A 17,588-nucleotide genomic window follows, 5' to 3' on the forward strand; every position below is an offset into this window, starting at 1 on the left:
TTTGGAAAAATCAATGGTTAACCATTTAATATTGCAAACTGATTTTCAGCACTCACACTTAAATGTAATTCATCAGTGAGAAACTCCTGGAAATACAGAATAGTTATGTCTATTATTGAACAGTAAAGCAGATTTGGTAATCAAAATCTCTCCCTACAGTTAGATTAATAATCTATGAACTTCATGTTAACAGAAGAAGCCAACAAAGCAAACATTTAGCAAAAACACTCAACTCAGTATTAACTACAGATTTTGTCTTTCAAATGGATTTTTAATTATGGCAACAGTTCAAAAAACAAATAATTAAAAAAAGTACTTGCACAAACTAGAATATGTTGCACTCCCCCAGTTCTATCAACAATTTATATTCTCAGCAGGGCCTGTAAATGCAGTTATTCAATTACAAACACAAATACCTTTAAAGGTCCCTTCCAATCCAAACTGTTCTATGATTTCTTTTTAAATTTCATAAATTTAATTTTCTTGAACTTTCCTTTACAGAAGAGATACTGACTTTCCTATGCAAACATTACATCCCTTTTATACTAAGTGTGTAAGGAAATGCAATATGTTAAGTCTTTTGGCTCTATAATGTAAAACCTGGTCATTGCCAAAGACTAAAAGCATGAAAATTAAAAGTCCTGCACATTAACTGAATAAATTAAGTTATTTTTAACTGTCCATCTCACAGTAACTATTTACTCCTCTATACAGAAAGAGAACCCCAAGTACATAACACCTATCTATGATACCAAAAACAGCAGCCATTTTCTCTGAGTTTAACTCAAGGCAAGTCGTATTGGGTTCTCTATGTTGGCTTTCAAGGTCTTCAGAAACTTTGAAGCCAGTTCATCATCTACCACACGGCTGTCACTTGAAAGTGTCACTGTCATGAGCTGATGCTGCTTAAGTTTCTCGTTCCCATCCTCATCTTCCACAATCTTGAGCTCTGGTCTTGCTCGTCCCACGGCCAGGATGCAGGCCTGAGGAGGGTTTATCACTGCAGTGAAATCATTGATGCCAAACATGCCCAGATTGGAGATACTAAATGGAAGGAAAAAGAGTTACCAATAGTATCAGAAACTATCACCTATAAGAAATAATCTATATCCAATGACCTAATACTGTCTCACAGCCAAACCCATTAACTTTGAAACAGATCTGAACTGGATTTCAGGCAGACACTTTTGGACTCTCAAGGGTTTGGGATTTTTGTAATTACAACTAATGCACCTTTTAAAAAGTCTCATTTCTTTACAGTAATACATCCCTGCATTGCATGTACTAAAGGTAGTAAGTATGACAGGGAAGTGATATCCTCAAATAAATTTGCCTGTCTGTGTGACAAACCTCTCCACTCACATCACAAATCATTTTTTCTAGAAGATTAACTTAAGCATTCAGAGTTAGCTTTTAACAGCTGAAAAGTGAGCAAGTATGAAGTTTATGTGACAAAAATGTTTCTAGATCATACAGAATTCATTAAAAGTTTCAGTGGGAAGTGTAAAAAGTCAATGAGAAAATATTTGTGTAACTGTGTCACTACATTTATGCTAATCTTTTACATGTGCCATTTATTTCTCATCACTGAGTCCATTAGCTCTTTTTGCAGAGTACATTTTGCAGAATATTTGCTAGCTCTCTGCTGCTACTTAAAATTATTCAGACATTCCTCTGAAGGAACGGAAGATAGACATCACTATCTGCTGCAATATCTCTAGCAAACAACTCCTTTAACAATACTTATTTTAAAAGTATAATCAGTGCATTTCCCTAACTACAGATTTTTCTAAAAAACAAAACACAATCCAACAGAAACCCAAGATTATTCTTCAACTAGAAAAGATTAGGTTTGAAAACACGAGTCAGATCAGATTCTGTAACACGATTTTCAAATGAGGCTCAGATGAAATAAACCTGTGCCAAGATAATTGCTGCCCACAATACAGGACACTTCACCTAGTTTTGGCCCTCAGAATCATCACATGGATTTTCATTCTGAATGGAGCAAGATTTTTAAAGGCAACGTATTAGTGGAGGATCTGAACCCACAATGGATGTATTAAATTCTGCTGGAGAGTTTTACCTAAAAGATCCTCCCTGGTATTCTTCTGGTAACAGTTTTCCATCTCTTGCCTTCTTTGCTAGGGCCTAAGGAAAATGAAATTAAGAAAGAAGAAATTCTTTAGTGTGAGGGTGTTCCAGACACACTGGAACAGGTTGCCCAGGGGGACTGTGGATGTCCCCTCCCTGGAAGTGTTCTCAAGGCCAGTCTGCATGGGGCTTTGACCTCCTGGACTAGTGGGAGGTGTTCCAGCCCCAGGAACTGGATGCTCTTTAAGGTCCCTTCCAACCCAGCCCATTCTGTTATTCTGTGAAGATCTGGAGTTTCAATCTGTGCCTCCCATGTGTGTGGCTCAGGTACATTTTCAGTAATTAAGAAGGTAAAAAGCAAAATTATGTTGGTGTGGGCCCTGTGACTTTCACACTGAGTAGTGCGACCTGCATTACAGATATTTAATTTGAAATGAAAGTGGAATGCTTAATCTTAGTTCAATTAAAGATATTGGAAGGGTACACTCCCATCACGGGGACCCCAGGACACTGTAATTTGTGTTGAGAGAGTTTTGTAATACTTCACCACAGTATCACAGGTATTGGGGATGATAAGGAAAGCACACTGTGCTTCATTAAATACTTCACTTTTCATAATGCTCTTTTCATTGTATCTGTAATCACAGAATAATGTAACAATCTCTTACCTTCCTCCTTGGCTGGCTATTATATTAGTGAAAGGATTTGCTTTTGCAACACATTCAACATGAATGCATATTTCCAGCAATACTGACTGGAAAAAACTTAAAAACAGCTAATGATGAATGTTTTGTGGCATGACACTTGCATCTTTTTTCTGCTACAACTTTGTTGATTGTTCCCCTGGGGCAACACAGACTATTACAATATCTGTAGTTTCTGGTAAAAAAAAAATTATGAAGTTCAGCTTGTGTCTAGTTCTGGGACAGTTTTATGCCCTAGCATCCAATTCCATTGCATTCCTCAGACACTGTATGGCCTTTGGTTAGTACTTGTTGAATGATTAAAAAAAAAATTTTAAATCTTGTGTTAGGGCATTTGATTATTCATTTTATTTTTACCTGCCACAAAATATTTCTTCTGTGGCTCACAACTGCCACAAATTCAAGTTACTCTAAAAGGAAGCTGGTCAATGCAAAATACAGCTCATTAGTCTATGGAGTTTAATGTCACCTCTCGGGTGACATTCTCAACTGAACTTAATTTTGAAAATATGTAAAACAGAATTAAGTGTCCTAACTACAAAGAGAGTAACTCACAAGCTACAAGGAAATTTCTAGGAAAGGGGAGGGCATGTGTGGAATCTCCCAAACAAACAAAACCTCAAACCCAAAGACTGGAGTACTAAAGAAACATTACTCAGTTTTCTCACAAAGATTAAAGAAATACAATTATATCAAATTGCAGAAATCTATGCAGGTCTATTTTTCAAACAGTCTACCCTACCCAGAATTTAACTAAATAACACGATGGCTAAAAATTATCAGAGCTGCCAAATAAAGAATAATTTTGAAGACTAAGGAATGTTCAAAGTGCTTCAGATTATTTTTGAAAATGCCACTGTTATTACTCGTGTATCTATCTGGGTCATGCCACATTTTCTGCTACAAAAAACTATATAGCTAGTGTACTCCTCAGTGCACTATACATTTAAGATCTACCTTTGCAGAGGCAGCAATTTCTGTAATTCCCTTGGCAGCAACATCTTTTATGATTGGTGTAATGAGACCTCGGTCTGTTGCCACAGCAACAGAAATGTCCACGGACTGCAGCTGCCTGCAGGCTTCTCCATCCCAGGTTACATTCACATCTGGCATTTGCTGGAAGAGAGAGAGTGTAAAAGAAGGCAGCTGGTAAAAGAACAATGCTGCAGTCAGTTATTAGAAAAAGGAAAATCCTTTAAGACATTTAGTTACATACAGGCATTCACCAAATTAATTACTGCATTGCAAGCTGCTGCCTATAAATGAATTCAAAAGAAGATCTCACATCTGTCATCAGGACTGCCACAAGCAAGAAAAAACCAAATTTCTGTGAGTGCCTAAGAATAGATGTACATTATCAGCTTGTATTTATTTTATTTTATTTAAACAGACTTTGTCAAAAAGAATGAATGCCCCAAGAACAATGGCATGGCAGTCAGAGGGTTTTTTGCTGCTGTTAGAAAAAAATTAACAAAAGCCTACAAATTCATAGACTCAGAGAATGGCCAAAAAAGAAAAAAATTTAAAAAAATCACATTTTGACTTAAACAATATGGAAATGGACATCCTGGTATACTCACCTACTATACATGAGATTTCAAGTTGTGTCTTAACCATGACTTTCAACAAAGGAAGATATAACTACAATATGCTGAAGGTACACTCACTGTTACACAGATGAGGTTCTCCTAAAAATGCATCACATTTTTTTGTGTGTGGGCAAAATTGTTGGTATTGTTTCCATGTAAACACAATATTAATGTCCCATTAAAAAAACACAAACAAACAAAAAACAGGAAAAAAAGACAAACCAGAAAACAAAACACCTCAATTTCTTCTCACTCAATGCACAAGAACTCCAGCTTCTTAGAATCAGACCTGGGACACCAACTCACCAGCTAAACAAAGATGCACTGATTATACAAACTATATGCATTATAATTTACTATGCCTACTGAATTTCCTTTAAGAAAGTTAAAAATTACACACTACAGATTACTTTCTCATGTTCACAGAGGCTATCTAATCCTTATGTTCATGATTTAAAGTCTATATTATAACTGCCAGCTGAAAATACTAAGAAAGAGAATTCTACCTGGACAGCTTAAAAAGACTTAAAATAATTTTAAAAGAATTACAAGCTTTGCTATGATCTCATTTATATCTCCATATAGGCTCACAAAATACCTGTCTCCTTGACAGTTTACATAAACAACTTTGTTAAAGTCAATTAGTGACTTACCTTCAGAGTAACCGCAGTTGCCTTGATAATAAAATCATTTACAGATACTTTAATGTCATCTGTGAAAAGAAAAGACAACACTTATTTGTATTAAGATTGGTTTACCAGCATTTGTGTTACAACAAGATTCCAGTGATTCAGCAGATTTGCTTCACTGAAACACCACCAGAAAGTATCTCATCTTCAAACTACAGTCATCAAAGCACGAAAACTCCTTACCAAAGACATTCTTGTAAGCAATTACTGGAAGTTCAAAAAAAGTTGCAACTTGATAATTACTCCTCATTGTTGTGAAAAGCAGCCTATATGTGTTTTATGATTTACACACTTACTGTTTATGAAATATATTGTAGGATGTAAATATATATAGACGATGCTCAAGGCTATTATTCTTTATGCAGTGTGATGTATTAATGGGAATAATTGCAGAGATCAGCTTTAATCCAACTTAAATAACAAGTATGTTATACTCCAGTAGCCTTTGGGGCCTTATAAGGTAAGAATTAGCAAGGTGAAGGCACCTATAAATCATTAAAATGGGTTAGCAATATATTCTGAACCAGAATGCAAAACAAAACAAGTGTGACAAAGTTGTTAAATTATAAGCAAAGCTGTACACAAAAGCAGGACTGATGTAAAAAAATAAAAGTGAGCATTCTTAACACAATTTTTTACTTAGTTTCTTATGTCCTACTGCTGTTTAAAGAAAATATCAACATCATAAAAAAAAACAAGTAGAAAAATGACGTGGGTACTCCAGTCAAAGGGGAAGCAGCTCCTGTATCATCATCTATTAAATCAGAGTATACAAGTCTAATTTAATTTAGGACCTCACAAATGTATCAACAAGCATGGGCTAGTCACCAGTACATATCAATAGCCCTCCAGTGTCAGTTGAGAGAAAATTTACTCATAGGGTAAAGCCTCAGGAACAGCAAAGGGACTCTGAAGCCACTAACACTCCTAGAGGGTTTATGGCTTGTGATACAGTGCTACATCCAAAGATCTTTGGACTGGGATACCCTCAGGAAAAACAAAACAGTCTGAATTGCTGTGATGTGAGACACCACACAAAACAGTGTTAGTACCATTCGGGGTGGCAGGGAAGTGGGACAACAACAGAAAAAAAACCCCATCTACCTACAGCTGGAATAACAGACAGTGAATACTGGATTGCTAATGTGCTTGCCTTTCCCTGAAAAAAATTACTCATTTGAATTATGCCAGTCTTGCCATATAGAGCATTTAAAGATGGAATCAAAAGAGCTTCTGGAGACCTGTGCATTCTGTCTAGGGCAACCACAATACTGTTGTTTTTCAGAAAACCAACCAAACAAAAAACAACCCAGAAAAAAGACCTGGAGATGCCAGTTAACCACCAGCTGAATACGAGTCAGCAGTGTGCCCAAGTGGCCAAGAAGGCCAACAGCATCTGGCTGGTACCAGCAATGGTGTGGCCAGCAAGGACCAGGGGAGTGACTGTCTCTCTGGCACTGGTATGATGTTCACTTCTGGGCCTGTCAGTACAAAAAAGACATCACAAGGTGCAGGGATGAGAAAATAAGGAGAAAAGAAGGCTGAGGGGAAAGCTACCTGGAAGGAGGCAGTAGTGAGGTGGGTGACTTGCAGTCCATATTTCATTGACTTAAAACTGACAGTTGCCTCCTGAGTGATAGAAAACCACATTTCTTTGTATAACCAATTATTTATTACAGAGAAGTTACTGTGCACCTAAGGACAAAGGGGCACATAAAAGTATGTATCTCTCAGGGATATCAAGAAATGCCAACTCTTACCTCCATGTGAATTTGTACAGGTGCCTTATCAATGAAAGATTCATACCCATCCATTTTCCAAAGTTCAGTACCTAGTTCTTTTCTTTCAATAACTGAAATTCAACAAAGTGGCCAGCAAAACTAAATTTTAACATTGTACCTAAACAGACAGAGTGTAACTATATTTTAATTTGAAGCTTCCTCTATTACCTTTCACATAATAATTTGAGATTTTAACCACTAAGAAGCTAATACTACTACATCTGGATGGAAGAAAACAAGAGCCTACTGGAAAAATGCAGTCTTTTGTTGAACTGCAGTTGTTTAAAGTGTTGTTTTAGTTGAGCCCAACATACAGAATATCACAAAAGATTATTTGAATGCATCATGTTCTGCCTACATAAAAATCTAAACTTCCTGGGCAAGATTATGTAAACAAGACAAACTATGCATCAGTACCACGATATAGTCAATCAATTTAATCACTAACCTTTAGCCAATTCTTTTCTTAATTTCAAAATAGCACCAATGTCACAGTCAGCAGCAGCATATGCATGAGGTATAGTAGTTTTAGACTCTGTTAATCTCTTAGCAATAACTCTCCGGATGTTGCTAGCTGGGATTTCTGTGAAAGTGTCCTGAAAGAAATCATATGCTGCACATTAAATATCAAAAGAGCAAACATAATACCCCTTTGGTGAAACAGGACTCCAGCATTGAAGCATTATCATTAGACACCTGCTCACTTCAAATATCCTCTAGATATCAAAAGTGATATATTTCAACTAATGAAATTAATATGATTAAGACCACTGAGTGTTCTATTCTATTCCACTCAAAACAACAGGTTTTATAGAATACAGAGGTTCACTTACAGTATAAAATTAATTCTACTGTTCTAACAGACTGCCTAGCAAAAAATCTCCAAATAATCCAGAGCATATAAGCACTGTTCCATCTGTCAGACTTGGCATATTGCTCAGAATATGCTTTGTTCCATTTAAATAGAATATTTCCTCAGTAAGATACGGGGGGCTTTTTTAGTTCCTTAGTGCTTCCTTAAAACAAGCTTTACTGTATATTTTTTTTGTTGTTATTCTCTGTCCTTCCAGATAGATTCAGTAAGATTTCAGTGAAGATGTTTTCCCAGATTCTTCCTAGAAGCAAGTCACCATCTCCTGGAACATCAGTGACTACAGAAAGCAGGAAAATAAGCAAGTCTGTAAAACATTATTTTATATACTTAATCTGTAGCATTCTTACTACATAATGACTACTCAACAGACAACACATTGCAATATGATATGTATGTTCTGGTGCAATCATAGAAATACTTTTTTTCTATAATGGAAAAATAGCTAACTTTGAGCTTTCTGTGCTTTGTTTGGCTCTTTGTACAGTGCAAAAATAGCAGTACTTTCAGGATATTATGAATTGTAGCACTTCATACATTACATACTGTAAACTTCAGCCCACAAAGATATTTCAGATTTGGTTCTAGAGCCAGAAAGGTTTCTCCCCTATTTTTCAAAAAAAGCTTTTTAATTTACTACAAAAATTCCATCATGGGCATTTATTCTTTAAAAAACAATTCCTGCCATTTCTAACATTTCAAATTGATGTAGAAATTGTATTAAGGTGCTAAAGCTTGCAAAATTAATCTTCAAAGCAACTATTAAGCCCTTTCACTTCTTTACTTTTTGACAACTCATTAATGGACATTTACATACACTGCTTTTGCAGGAAAGCAAACGAATGACATACAGCAAAAACAACTCAGGATTCAAGTTTCTCTGAGTTTGGAAATACACAATGACATACTGATCCTGCAGGGACTGAGGGAAAGGTGCATTGCTGATTTCCAAACTAGCAGCATTTTCAGTTTGGGGACTGAAATAAAACTGCTGCCTGTCTGACTTTGTACTCTGACTTTTCCAAGGTCTGCAATGTAGTTTCTTTTTTATGGCTTCAATTTGCATGTTACACAAAGTAGTGTGAGGACCATGATTTCAAGAGTTCTGTACTTTGAATTACACTGCTTTAGAATCACTCAAACATACTAAAACCTGCACATGACTGTGCTTGGCATGTAGGTGGCCTCAGTTTCCCTCCTGTCACCAGTTCTGGAAAACTCATATAGTTACTTGATAGCCATGGCAATATTTAAGCTGTAGCAATGTTGAGAAGTTAGATATGATACCGGTGCAGCAGGTTGTCCTGGTGTGGAAACTGGTGGAATTGCTGGCCTTGGATAAGCAGAAGGCACAGCTGCTGCTGGTACTGCAGTGGGATGGAGAGGAGCTGGAGAAACTGCAGGTTTCAATTCAACGGGTTTGCCCTTCTGCTTCTCTTGCAGAAGTTTGAGAGCATCCCTGGTGAATAAACACAGTGAAATACTGACAACTAAGAAACCACTTCAAAAATTCCCCAAGTATTACTATCTGATCACTGATTTGAATTATTCAGCTGCTTCTTCTAAATGTGATACCCAAGTACACTTACCCCAGCTACAATGTCTGAAATACACATCAGAAATCTGTAGGTATCAGACTTACTGCACTATCAGCTTTATAGAAGGAACTCTTCCCTCTATAGCAGCAGCTGATAAACTGCATGCAGCACAGATCTCACTGCAGTATGCAGGCACTGCATGCATACACATGACAAGACTCTCTGGAAAGCCAACACTACATGTGCTTGCTGTTCCTCATCTGTAACCTCAAAATCCAAATGACTGAGCACCTCTGAGAACCCCACTTCTGCAGCTCCTCATATGACTTTGTGCTCAAGACCTTTCACCAGCTTCATTCTCTTCTTTGGACTCACCCCAGCACCTCAATTTCTGTCTTGTAGTGAAGGGCCCAAAACTGAACACAGTATTTGAGGTGCAGGCTCACCAGTGCTGAGCACAGGGGGACAGCACAACCAGGCTGTTAACAGACATCTGAAATATTAACATTATTTCAAAGGAATGGCTAAAAAACACTCCAAAAAGTTTGTCTTAAAATGACATCTCACAGTCAAATCTTATATATGGAAGAAAGCAGCTTTGAAAAAAGATTTTGTTAGATAATTCTGATAGCTACAAAAAAATCTTTGCTACATCTCCATGACAACTAGGGAATGCTAATTGAGTAGCTCAAAGTCCTAGAGGGTTTCCACCTGCCATAGCCTGGTAACATACCATAAACTACCATTACACGCACATAATTAGGAAAAAAAAAACCTCTGATAATTTGCTGCTACATAGTATAATACACCTACTCAACTCCTTATTTTATCTCAGCTCAGCCAAAAGCCATAGGAAAAAGAGTTTTGAAAAAATAGCAGACTTCCACTATCTGCTTCTCTGGTTTCATTTTCAAGTTACACAGACCTTTGAGTACCAATCACTACATCATAATACTAAAAAAGTACAGTAAACTACTAGAAGCCTGATCATAACAAACATAAAACCTTCTATAAATGAGAGATGGGAAAAAAATACAGATAAGAAAAAACCAAAATTCTGGATTTTTTTATCATTGCACCTCACTGCTTTGACCATCCTAATAAAAAAAAGACATCAAATTCTGGCAGACTTCATAACTGAACTGTGAAAGAAACAAAGTGAAAGAAGTAAAAGATTTGAACTTCCCAAAGAAAAGGGCCTGGAGAAAACAAGCCCCTGCTATTTTATTTTGATTCTGAATGCATCTCTGAGTAGCAAAATTCTTGAGATCCATGAGGTAGCTAACAGTGATGTCTAGGAGCTGATAACCATTCAGCTGAGCTGCAGGAAATGTGACAGCAGTACTATGCAGATGGGATATAAAACCATAAAGATTTTTAAAAATTATTTTAATTGAAGTCTTCTTACAACATTTCCTAGCCCAGTCTCCATATCTTCTAAACAGGTTTTTCATCTTAAGTAAGCCATTACCACATAGAGAAACTGGAACAGAGTTGGCTTTTTAAATAAATGGACTTTACAGATTCATGGAAATTGCTCTAGGTTTGAAGGAAGAAATAAAAGCTTTACTGAAATATCTACATACTCTTTAGTGAAGATGCCTCGAGGCCCAGAAGGTGTAACATTGCTTGGATCCAGACCATGAGTCTCCAGAATGTTGCGAGCTGCAGGACTTAAGCGAACCCTAAAAAAATAACGAGAAAAATAAACTATTTAAAAAAAAAGATTAACTTATTTAATCTGTGACAAGCAAAACTGTAAAATGCATACTCTATTTCAGAAGCAACACCTGAGGAAGAAAAAAGCATTCCATAAAAAGGCTCTGATCCTAACACTGAAGTTAAACTGTGCCCTTTCATCAAGTGTTAATACAAAAAAGTACACATAGCAAACTAGATTAAAAAAGTATTGAGGTTTTAAAGAATATCCCAAATGCAAAACAACAGAAGGCAAAAAAACCCAAACCCAACACATGCTATGAAAAGTAGCTTCCTATTCTTTCCTTTAATAGGCTGTAGTTTTACAGCTGTGTTTTCACAATTCACTCTAAATAAGGAGTGATACCTTCAAATAAGATACATCTGAAACACAAAACAGTGATTTATAGATAGATTACTGTTACCTGATTAATACTTTGGGGTTAATTTGTTTCCCCTCCAAGATGTTTGCAATGCTTATAGTACCCTAACACTTCAAAATAAAAAAAAGCAGGTAAACCCATGGTTTTGAGTTTTTTGCATGCCACTGTTATGAAAATAAGAAGACATTTTTTCTAGTATCACAAACGCAAGAGATTGGAAGGGTTTTGGAGTGGGTCTTTTGTTTGTTTATTTTTTTCTCCTAAAAGAAGAAATAGAAAACAAGTTATAGCTACCTTGAGCATTTGATGCACAAGGATTAGTGTCCATCTTATTTGTAATATGTCTTCCTACTCATTCATAAAGCAATTATATGTCAGAATAAAAGCACAGCCAGAGAAGATGCTATAAGAAAACTGTGCTGTTTAAACTGACTTACTGTGCTTACAAACAAATAATTCCGGGCAGGCAAGTTTTATTACCTCACACATGCTGAAACACTCCCTTAAACTAACAATTTCATACCTGGCAAAAAGGAACAAAAGATTCTTCTTGGTTTGACTCTACTTATCTAATTAATTAACTGTTCCATTTTGTGACAAATATAGAACCTTACTGTGGTTTTCCAGGTGGATGTTCCAGTTTAGGAGGCACTGAAGGACCTGCAGGAGCTGAGGTAACCGCGGGTGCTGGTGGAGCCAGAGGAGAGGGATCACTCTGAGCTGGTATTTCCACTTGCTTCCAGTCCTGTCCTTCCTCTACCAGCAGACCAATAAGTGAGCCCAAACGTACATTTTTGCTTCCTTCTTCCACCTAAATTTAAGGCATCAAGAACATTCAGTTACATATCGTGCTTTTTAGAGTTATATGGCTAAAAGTGGTAATGTGAAAATTTCAGGGATATTAATGACACTTCATCAACAAAATACATTCCATTTTATTCATACTATTAATAAGAGAACTCATGACTGAAATTAATTACAGTAGCTATTATAAGACGATATATTCACTTATGCTCCCAAATCCTATACATCTAAAGTTAGCATTCAGAAATCAAAGAAAGCAAGTTACAGATTGAGTACCTTCAAGAATAAAGTCGTATTAGTTACTGAAAACAAATGCAGATGCCTAATCTTTGTGAACTGATCCTGAACATTTTGCTGGACACACTGAAGAGATTTTCTTTAAGGTATCCATTCCTTACCTAGCAGTGTTACTTTTTAAAATGCAAGCTTGTAAATTAAGAAGCTGAGAGAACAGAAAGATCAAAGTCCCCAGCCCCCACAACAACAGTGGCCCATTACTTCTTTTTGAAAAAAAAAGGTAACATTCACTTTCCACTAACTTCCACTTCTAAGTTTGTCTATTTTAACCTAACCGGTGCCAAATAACAAGTCTTTCATCAAGAAACTGACAATACTTATGTCATATGTAAAGCACTGTTTCAAAGAACATCTGAGCCTAAGTCTCAGAGAAAGATAAATCTTAAGGCAAACCTGTTAAAGATGTTACTTTCAAAAGAATATCTGTATCACAGTCAAAATATCTCTTTGATCCTTGGGCAGATAAAGGCATGGTAGTCATGTCAACAATTTAATGAAGAGCTCCTCCCAAAGTCTCTGAAATCTTTGCAGATGTAGAGCTCTGTAGGTTCTCAGGAGCAACAACACTTCCAAGGCATCAGGACAACTGCAAAGATTGACCTTTCAGACCACAAGTAGCCAAATAAAACTTTAGACTTTGCCAGCCCAAATAGAGTGGATTTAACATTACACTTCTACTATAAAGTCATATTGCATATACATTTGCCTCAAATGGGGCCAGTATATATCTATATATCTGCTGGGCTGACTTTGTACCCAAGAAAACGCAAACCACCATCATTTGAAAAGCCCACAGACAAAATAAAAATACACATATTATCAGGTATCACACTGTTCTTAGGACCTTTATTGAGTTTTTTAGGCACTTACACACAAATACATAAATCAGAATTCTCTAGTGACTGTACCAGGCAGATGTAAATGCTAGAATGCTATTACTCGGGTAAGATTGCTGTCTGCACTGTTAACTCCACTGACAGAATGTATCAGCTTTTACAGGATTTCCCAGCTCACTTGCTAGAAGAACCAACACTACACCTGAGAAGAAACAGCAAAGGCAATTTGGTCTCAGTAGATTCTGATAAAAAAAACCTTACAGATACACTTTTGCCAGTGCACTTCTTTTTCCCCCATGAATACTAAGCAATTTCTAATTTAATACTTCTTTAAGTGTAATTATTACACAGAAAATACACTTAAGAATTATATAAGACACTACTTCTTGTTCTGATCTCTTGATGCATTCTTCTCCATTAACACTCTGAAAAGCTTCACTGGAGAGAAGAAAGTCTGAAGACTACAAACAGACTTGATCATATTTTATTTTTATTGAGGTGACTTTAAATTGCTTGGTATGGCAGAATGCCAACCAAAAGTCCTGAAAAGATTTGTCTAAGGCTGAAAGCTCCTATCACAGAAAGACCCATTGATAAACAGACTTGTAAAACTATGTATAACAGCAATGTTACTACCACTCAAAATCAAATAAAATGGCAGATTGAACCCAGTACAAATACAACCTACCCAACCTAGCCACTGAAACACAAAAACTGAGAAAAACAAAAGAAAACAAAGCTACAAATGTACAAAATACTGAAGTTATTCACTAATAATTTTATAACATCATCATACTTTGCACTGATCAAGATATTTAAAAAGACTATGTTTATCAGCATAATATTCAGATGCTTAATGCATACTAATGATGTCCCAAGTTCAAAACTCTCCCCATAAAATATTAATATGCAGCAGCTATTTTTTTTTTTCTGAAATAAGAATAGATTTTTTAGTATGTCTTCTCTTTCTTTTACAAAGCCTTGTACAAATAAAAACACTTCTTTTTATAAGCAGTCTACATATTGTAACTGAACAGACCAAGAAATGCTGCAACATACTTGTGGTGTCAGGTCCTTACCACAGCTTTTGGTGTCAGAGGGCTTTAATGGTGCTGTGATACCACATACAGAAATCCAGCTGGGATGGTTGAGCCTTCAGAAACATAATACAACTTTTAAACCTGTTAGGCTTTGGCTATAACCCAATACTATGCAAGAATTCAAAGCTACCAATGCTGTCAACTCTACTCTTCAGAGCAAGCCAGTTGTGTCTTATGTTCACCATTCCAAGACAGTTTGATGAAAACTCCAGCATTCCTTATTTTACAGTGCAAGTTTCCAGCCCAAACAACTGCAGAGTTTATACTTTTTTTAAAGTGTACGTGCATATTTTTTTAAATGTTTTTAAACACACAGCAAGCACAGAACTAGAATAGACAATGAAAAATTGCTATTATTTTCCTTAACTTTTCATCTCCTGGATTTTCCAGTCACTACTACATTTTCATAATTCACAATACCAGAAAACCTCTCTGCACAAATGTCAATGAAACTCAGAATCTCAGATGTAAAAAGAGCTGAAATAAGTAACTTCAGAATACTTTTGTTGCTGTTAGTACACAGAGCTAGCAAGAATGACAAAGATCCTAACTTGGCTGACAAACCAACAAAGCACAGGTGAGACAAGAAAGAAAACAAAAAAAAGAGATTAAGTGCACAGAGGGATAAAGCTCCTTCAGAGCTGTTGACGTTGCAGCACAGTGCTTTAGTCACTCATGTAGATATTGCAAAGTGTATCTTTATTTCCTACACTGGGAAGAATGGTAGACAGAAATTAATGCTGTCTCTCTCTGCACTGGAAGTTTTTGTATAAAAGTAGTTTCAGCTCATACCAATTCTCATTCAGGTAATGAATAAGAAAAAGGTAGTGGATATTAAATCCAGTTCTTAAACAATCATTCATAATGTATTTTTGGTCCAAACTGAACTAATTAAAATTTTAAGCAAAAAAGTCAGTGATAATTTAAGAAGTAACTCTACTGAAAGAATAATAACCATTCTGAAAGTACCCTAAAACTTTCAAAGAGTCATTTAATCTTTTACTGCATTTTACACTGAATCAGATGTGATTATTACAGACCTATTCAGAGAGAAAAGGGATATATATTCATGCATATCTATTTTACTGTTAGTCTTATTTTTCTTGAAACATATGCTATCCAGTCAAGAAAAAACAAGGGTTACAGAAGTTGAATTCATTTAATCTAATGAACCTTCTACCTTTAAAGATAAAAGTTTATTTGACTTGGTTTTCCGTACTGCACTCAGTCAACATGGTGCAGAACTATAGTTTGCATCAAAGACCATGACCTCAGCCTGGCTTCCCAGGGAGCTGCTCAGCCCTCTGAGCATATATTCTGATACATAGACAGAAATTGTGGTGACTTAATTTTTTTTAATAACATGCCCACTTATACTCTTATTTTCTATGAAGCTGTATCAAGATTGTGCTTAGAGATGAGGTTTCACCTCTACAACATTCCTGCTTCATCATTTTGTGTGGCCTTTCATTTATGTTTGGTGGTTTTGGGGTTTTTATGATGTAAAAGAAATAAGGCAAAGAAATAAAAGGGAAGTATCAAAGACAACTGTACTGAGAACTGAAATTTAGTCCTTTGCATTACCAAGTTCCTACACAAAACAGAGGCATGTCATTTAAAATAAGAGATGGCACATTCTTTATGTCTTAAATACAGGAGTTGAAACTGATTTACAAGATGAAGTAGGAAAACTTGCAGTTGCAGCTACAACAGGACTTAAATACAAAGCCCAACTAAGACAAAGGCCTTCTATGATCACTACAAGAGTTTGTGGTAGAAGAGTGAAACCACACAGTTGCTGAGTCATGCATTCCCTCTGCACCAAATCATGCCAGGCTGTGCCTAAGTAAAGGCAAATATTTAAGCCTGGTGCATGGTGCTCAGTTCACACCAGGTTCACAGCACTTTGTGTGTGCTACTGGTTGGCCAAACAACTGAGTGGAACGCAAAGAGAGGGAGCCAGAGAAAGGCAAACACTGCAGTGCTGGAAACTCAACTCTATAACCAATACTTCAAGACACACAGGATGCCATGGCAGAAGGAACAGAAGCTAAATTAATAGTCGTGGAATCTGTGCATCAAAATAGTCAAAGTGTGTGTCAAACACTCTTAGAATTAAGATAAATACCAGTAGTAATATTCAATTTCAACATGTCTGCCACCAAAAAAAAAAAAAAAAAAAAAGAAGCTGCACAGTGATTCAAGTGGATTTCTTCAGTATCCTATGGTTTGAACATTACAAAGTGTTTGATAACTCTTCTTGGAGACACTAGCTCATTGCTAGCTTGTTTTAAGTGTTACGCATGCACGTACACAAAAAAAAAATCCAGAATGATCTTCACATAACTTCACATACATCCCAGTTCTCATTCTTTATATTAAGCCTAATCAGTATAAGAATACAGTAAATTAATAATGCTGAGAATTGTCCTCTATATATATGAGGGACAATACATACAAGCCCGTCTTTTATAATGCTCCAATGGCCAGCACAAGATAATCTAGCATGGAGATCACACATCCTGGGTAAAGTACCATAAAAATTCCATATTCCAACTAGTTGATTATAATTTGTTCTTCTGTAACTCATAGTAAGAGATGTCATAAACTGTAGTATTCCATAGATATAACTCATAAGGTGCAAATCATGCAAAAAATCCATAGTTAAACTAGGTTAAGTGAAAATCCATTAAACATACATACAATCACCTACCCTGTATTAGTCTGGTACAGGGACAAAATAAATAGACCAATTATTTCTCATTAGAAATACAAGTAAATGAAGGAAATTTAGATATCTAAACTAGCTTTTGAGACAATATGCTGAACAACAGTCTGAAGAGAAATTATATCATCCCACTAAGAAACAAAATCCCTACCAGTATCTTAGCCAAGATGCCATCATCACTTGATTCCATGGTAACCACTGCTTTGTCTGTTTCAATTTCACACAATGCATCTCCAGCATTCACTGTTTCACCTGCAAAATATAACAGACCTTAAGTATATTTAGCCTAAAGTTCTTTTCAGATCTATTTAAGCGTGAAGGATAGATATCTATCCATACAAAACAGCCATTTAAAATTAATTTTAAATTTATTTTAAAACTATTTATCATACTTTATCTTTCACTTCCAAATAAAAAAACTTAGATTCAGAGACACAAACTGCTGCAGCAGAATATTAACATATTTCAGATACTGT

The 17,588-nt window shown here is 36.0% G+C and overlaps 1 protein-coding gene and 1 long non-coding RNA gene across 7 annotated transcripts in view; both read right to left on the minus strand.

Annotated features, from left to right (window-relative positions):
* The window catches only part of PDHX (pyruvate dehydrogenase complex component X), a 25,397-nt gene continuing 7,809 nt past the window's right edge, over positions 1–17,588 (minus strand). For all 6 annotated transcript variants that reach the window (XM_071745031.1, XM_071745032.1, XM_071745034.1 and 3 more), the window contains exons 4-12: positions 17,264–17,364; positions 11,962–12,158; positions 10,853–10,951; positions 9,016–9,187; positions 7,306–7,453; positions 5,041–5,099; positions 3,756–3,914; positions 2,087–2,151; positions 1–1,044 (exon numbers count right to left, since the gene is read on the minus strand). In XM_071745031.1, the coding sequence (XP_071601132.1) occupies positions 780–1,044; positions 2,087–2,151; positions 3,756–3,914; positions 5,041–5,099; positions 7,306–7,453; positions 9,016–9,187; positions 10,853–10,951; positions 11,962–12,158; positions 17,264–17,364 (1,265 nt within the window). In that variant the 3' untranslated portion in view covers positions 1–779. The remainder of the gene's footprint in view (positions 1,045–2,086; positions 2,152–3,755; positions 3,915–5,040; positions 5,100–7,305; positions 7,454–9,015; positions 9,188–10,852; positions 10,952–11,961; positions 12,159–17,263; positions 17,365–17,588) is intronic.
* LOC139796665 (uncharacterized) lies at positions 13,596–14,438 on the minus strand. The gene is made up of 2 exons (XR_011726085.1): positions 14,364–14,438; positions 13,596–13,738 (listed from the first exon to the last, which is right to left on the minus strand). It is a non-coding gene; the product is annotated as an uncharacterized lncRNA (long non-coding RNA).

The sequence above is a fragment of the Heliangelus exortis genome, chromosome 5, assembly GCF_036169615.1.
Source record: "Heliangelus exortis chromosome 5, bHelExo1.hap1, whole genome shotgun sequence".
Taxonomy (NCBI): domain Eukaryota; kingdom Metazoa; phylum Chordata; class Aves; order Apodiformes; family Trochilidae; genus Heliangelus; species Heliangelus exortis.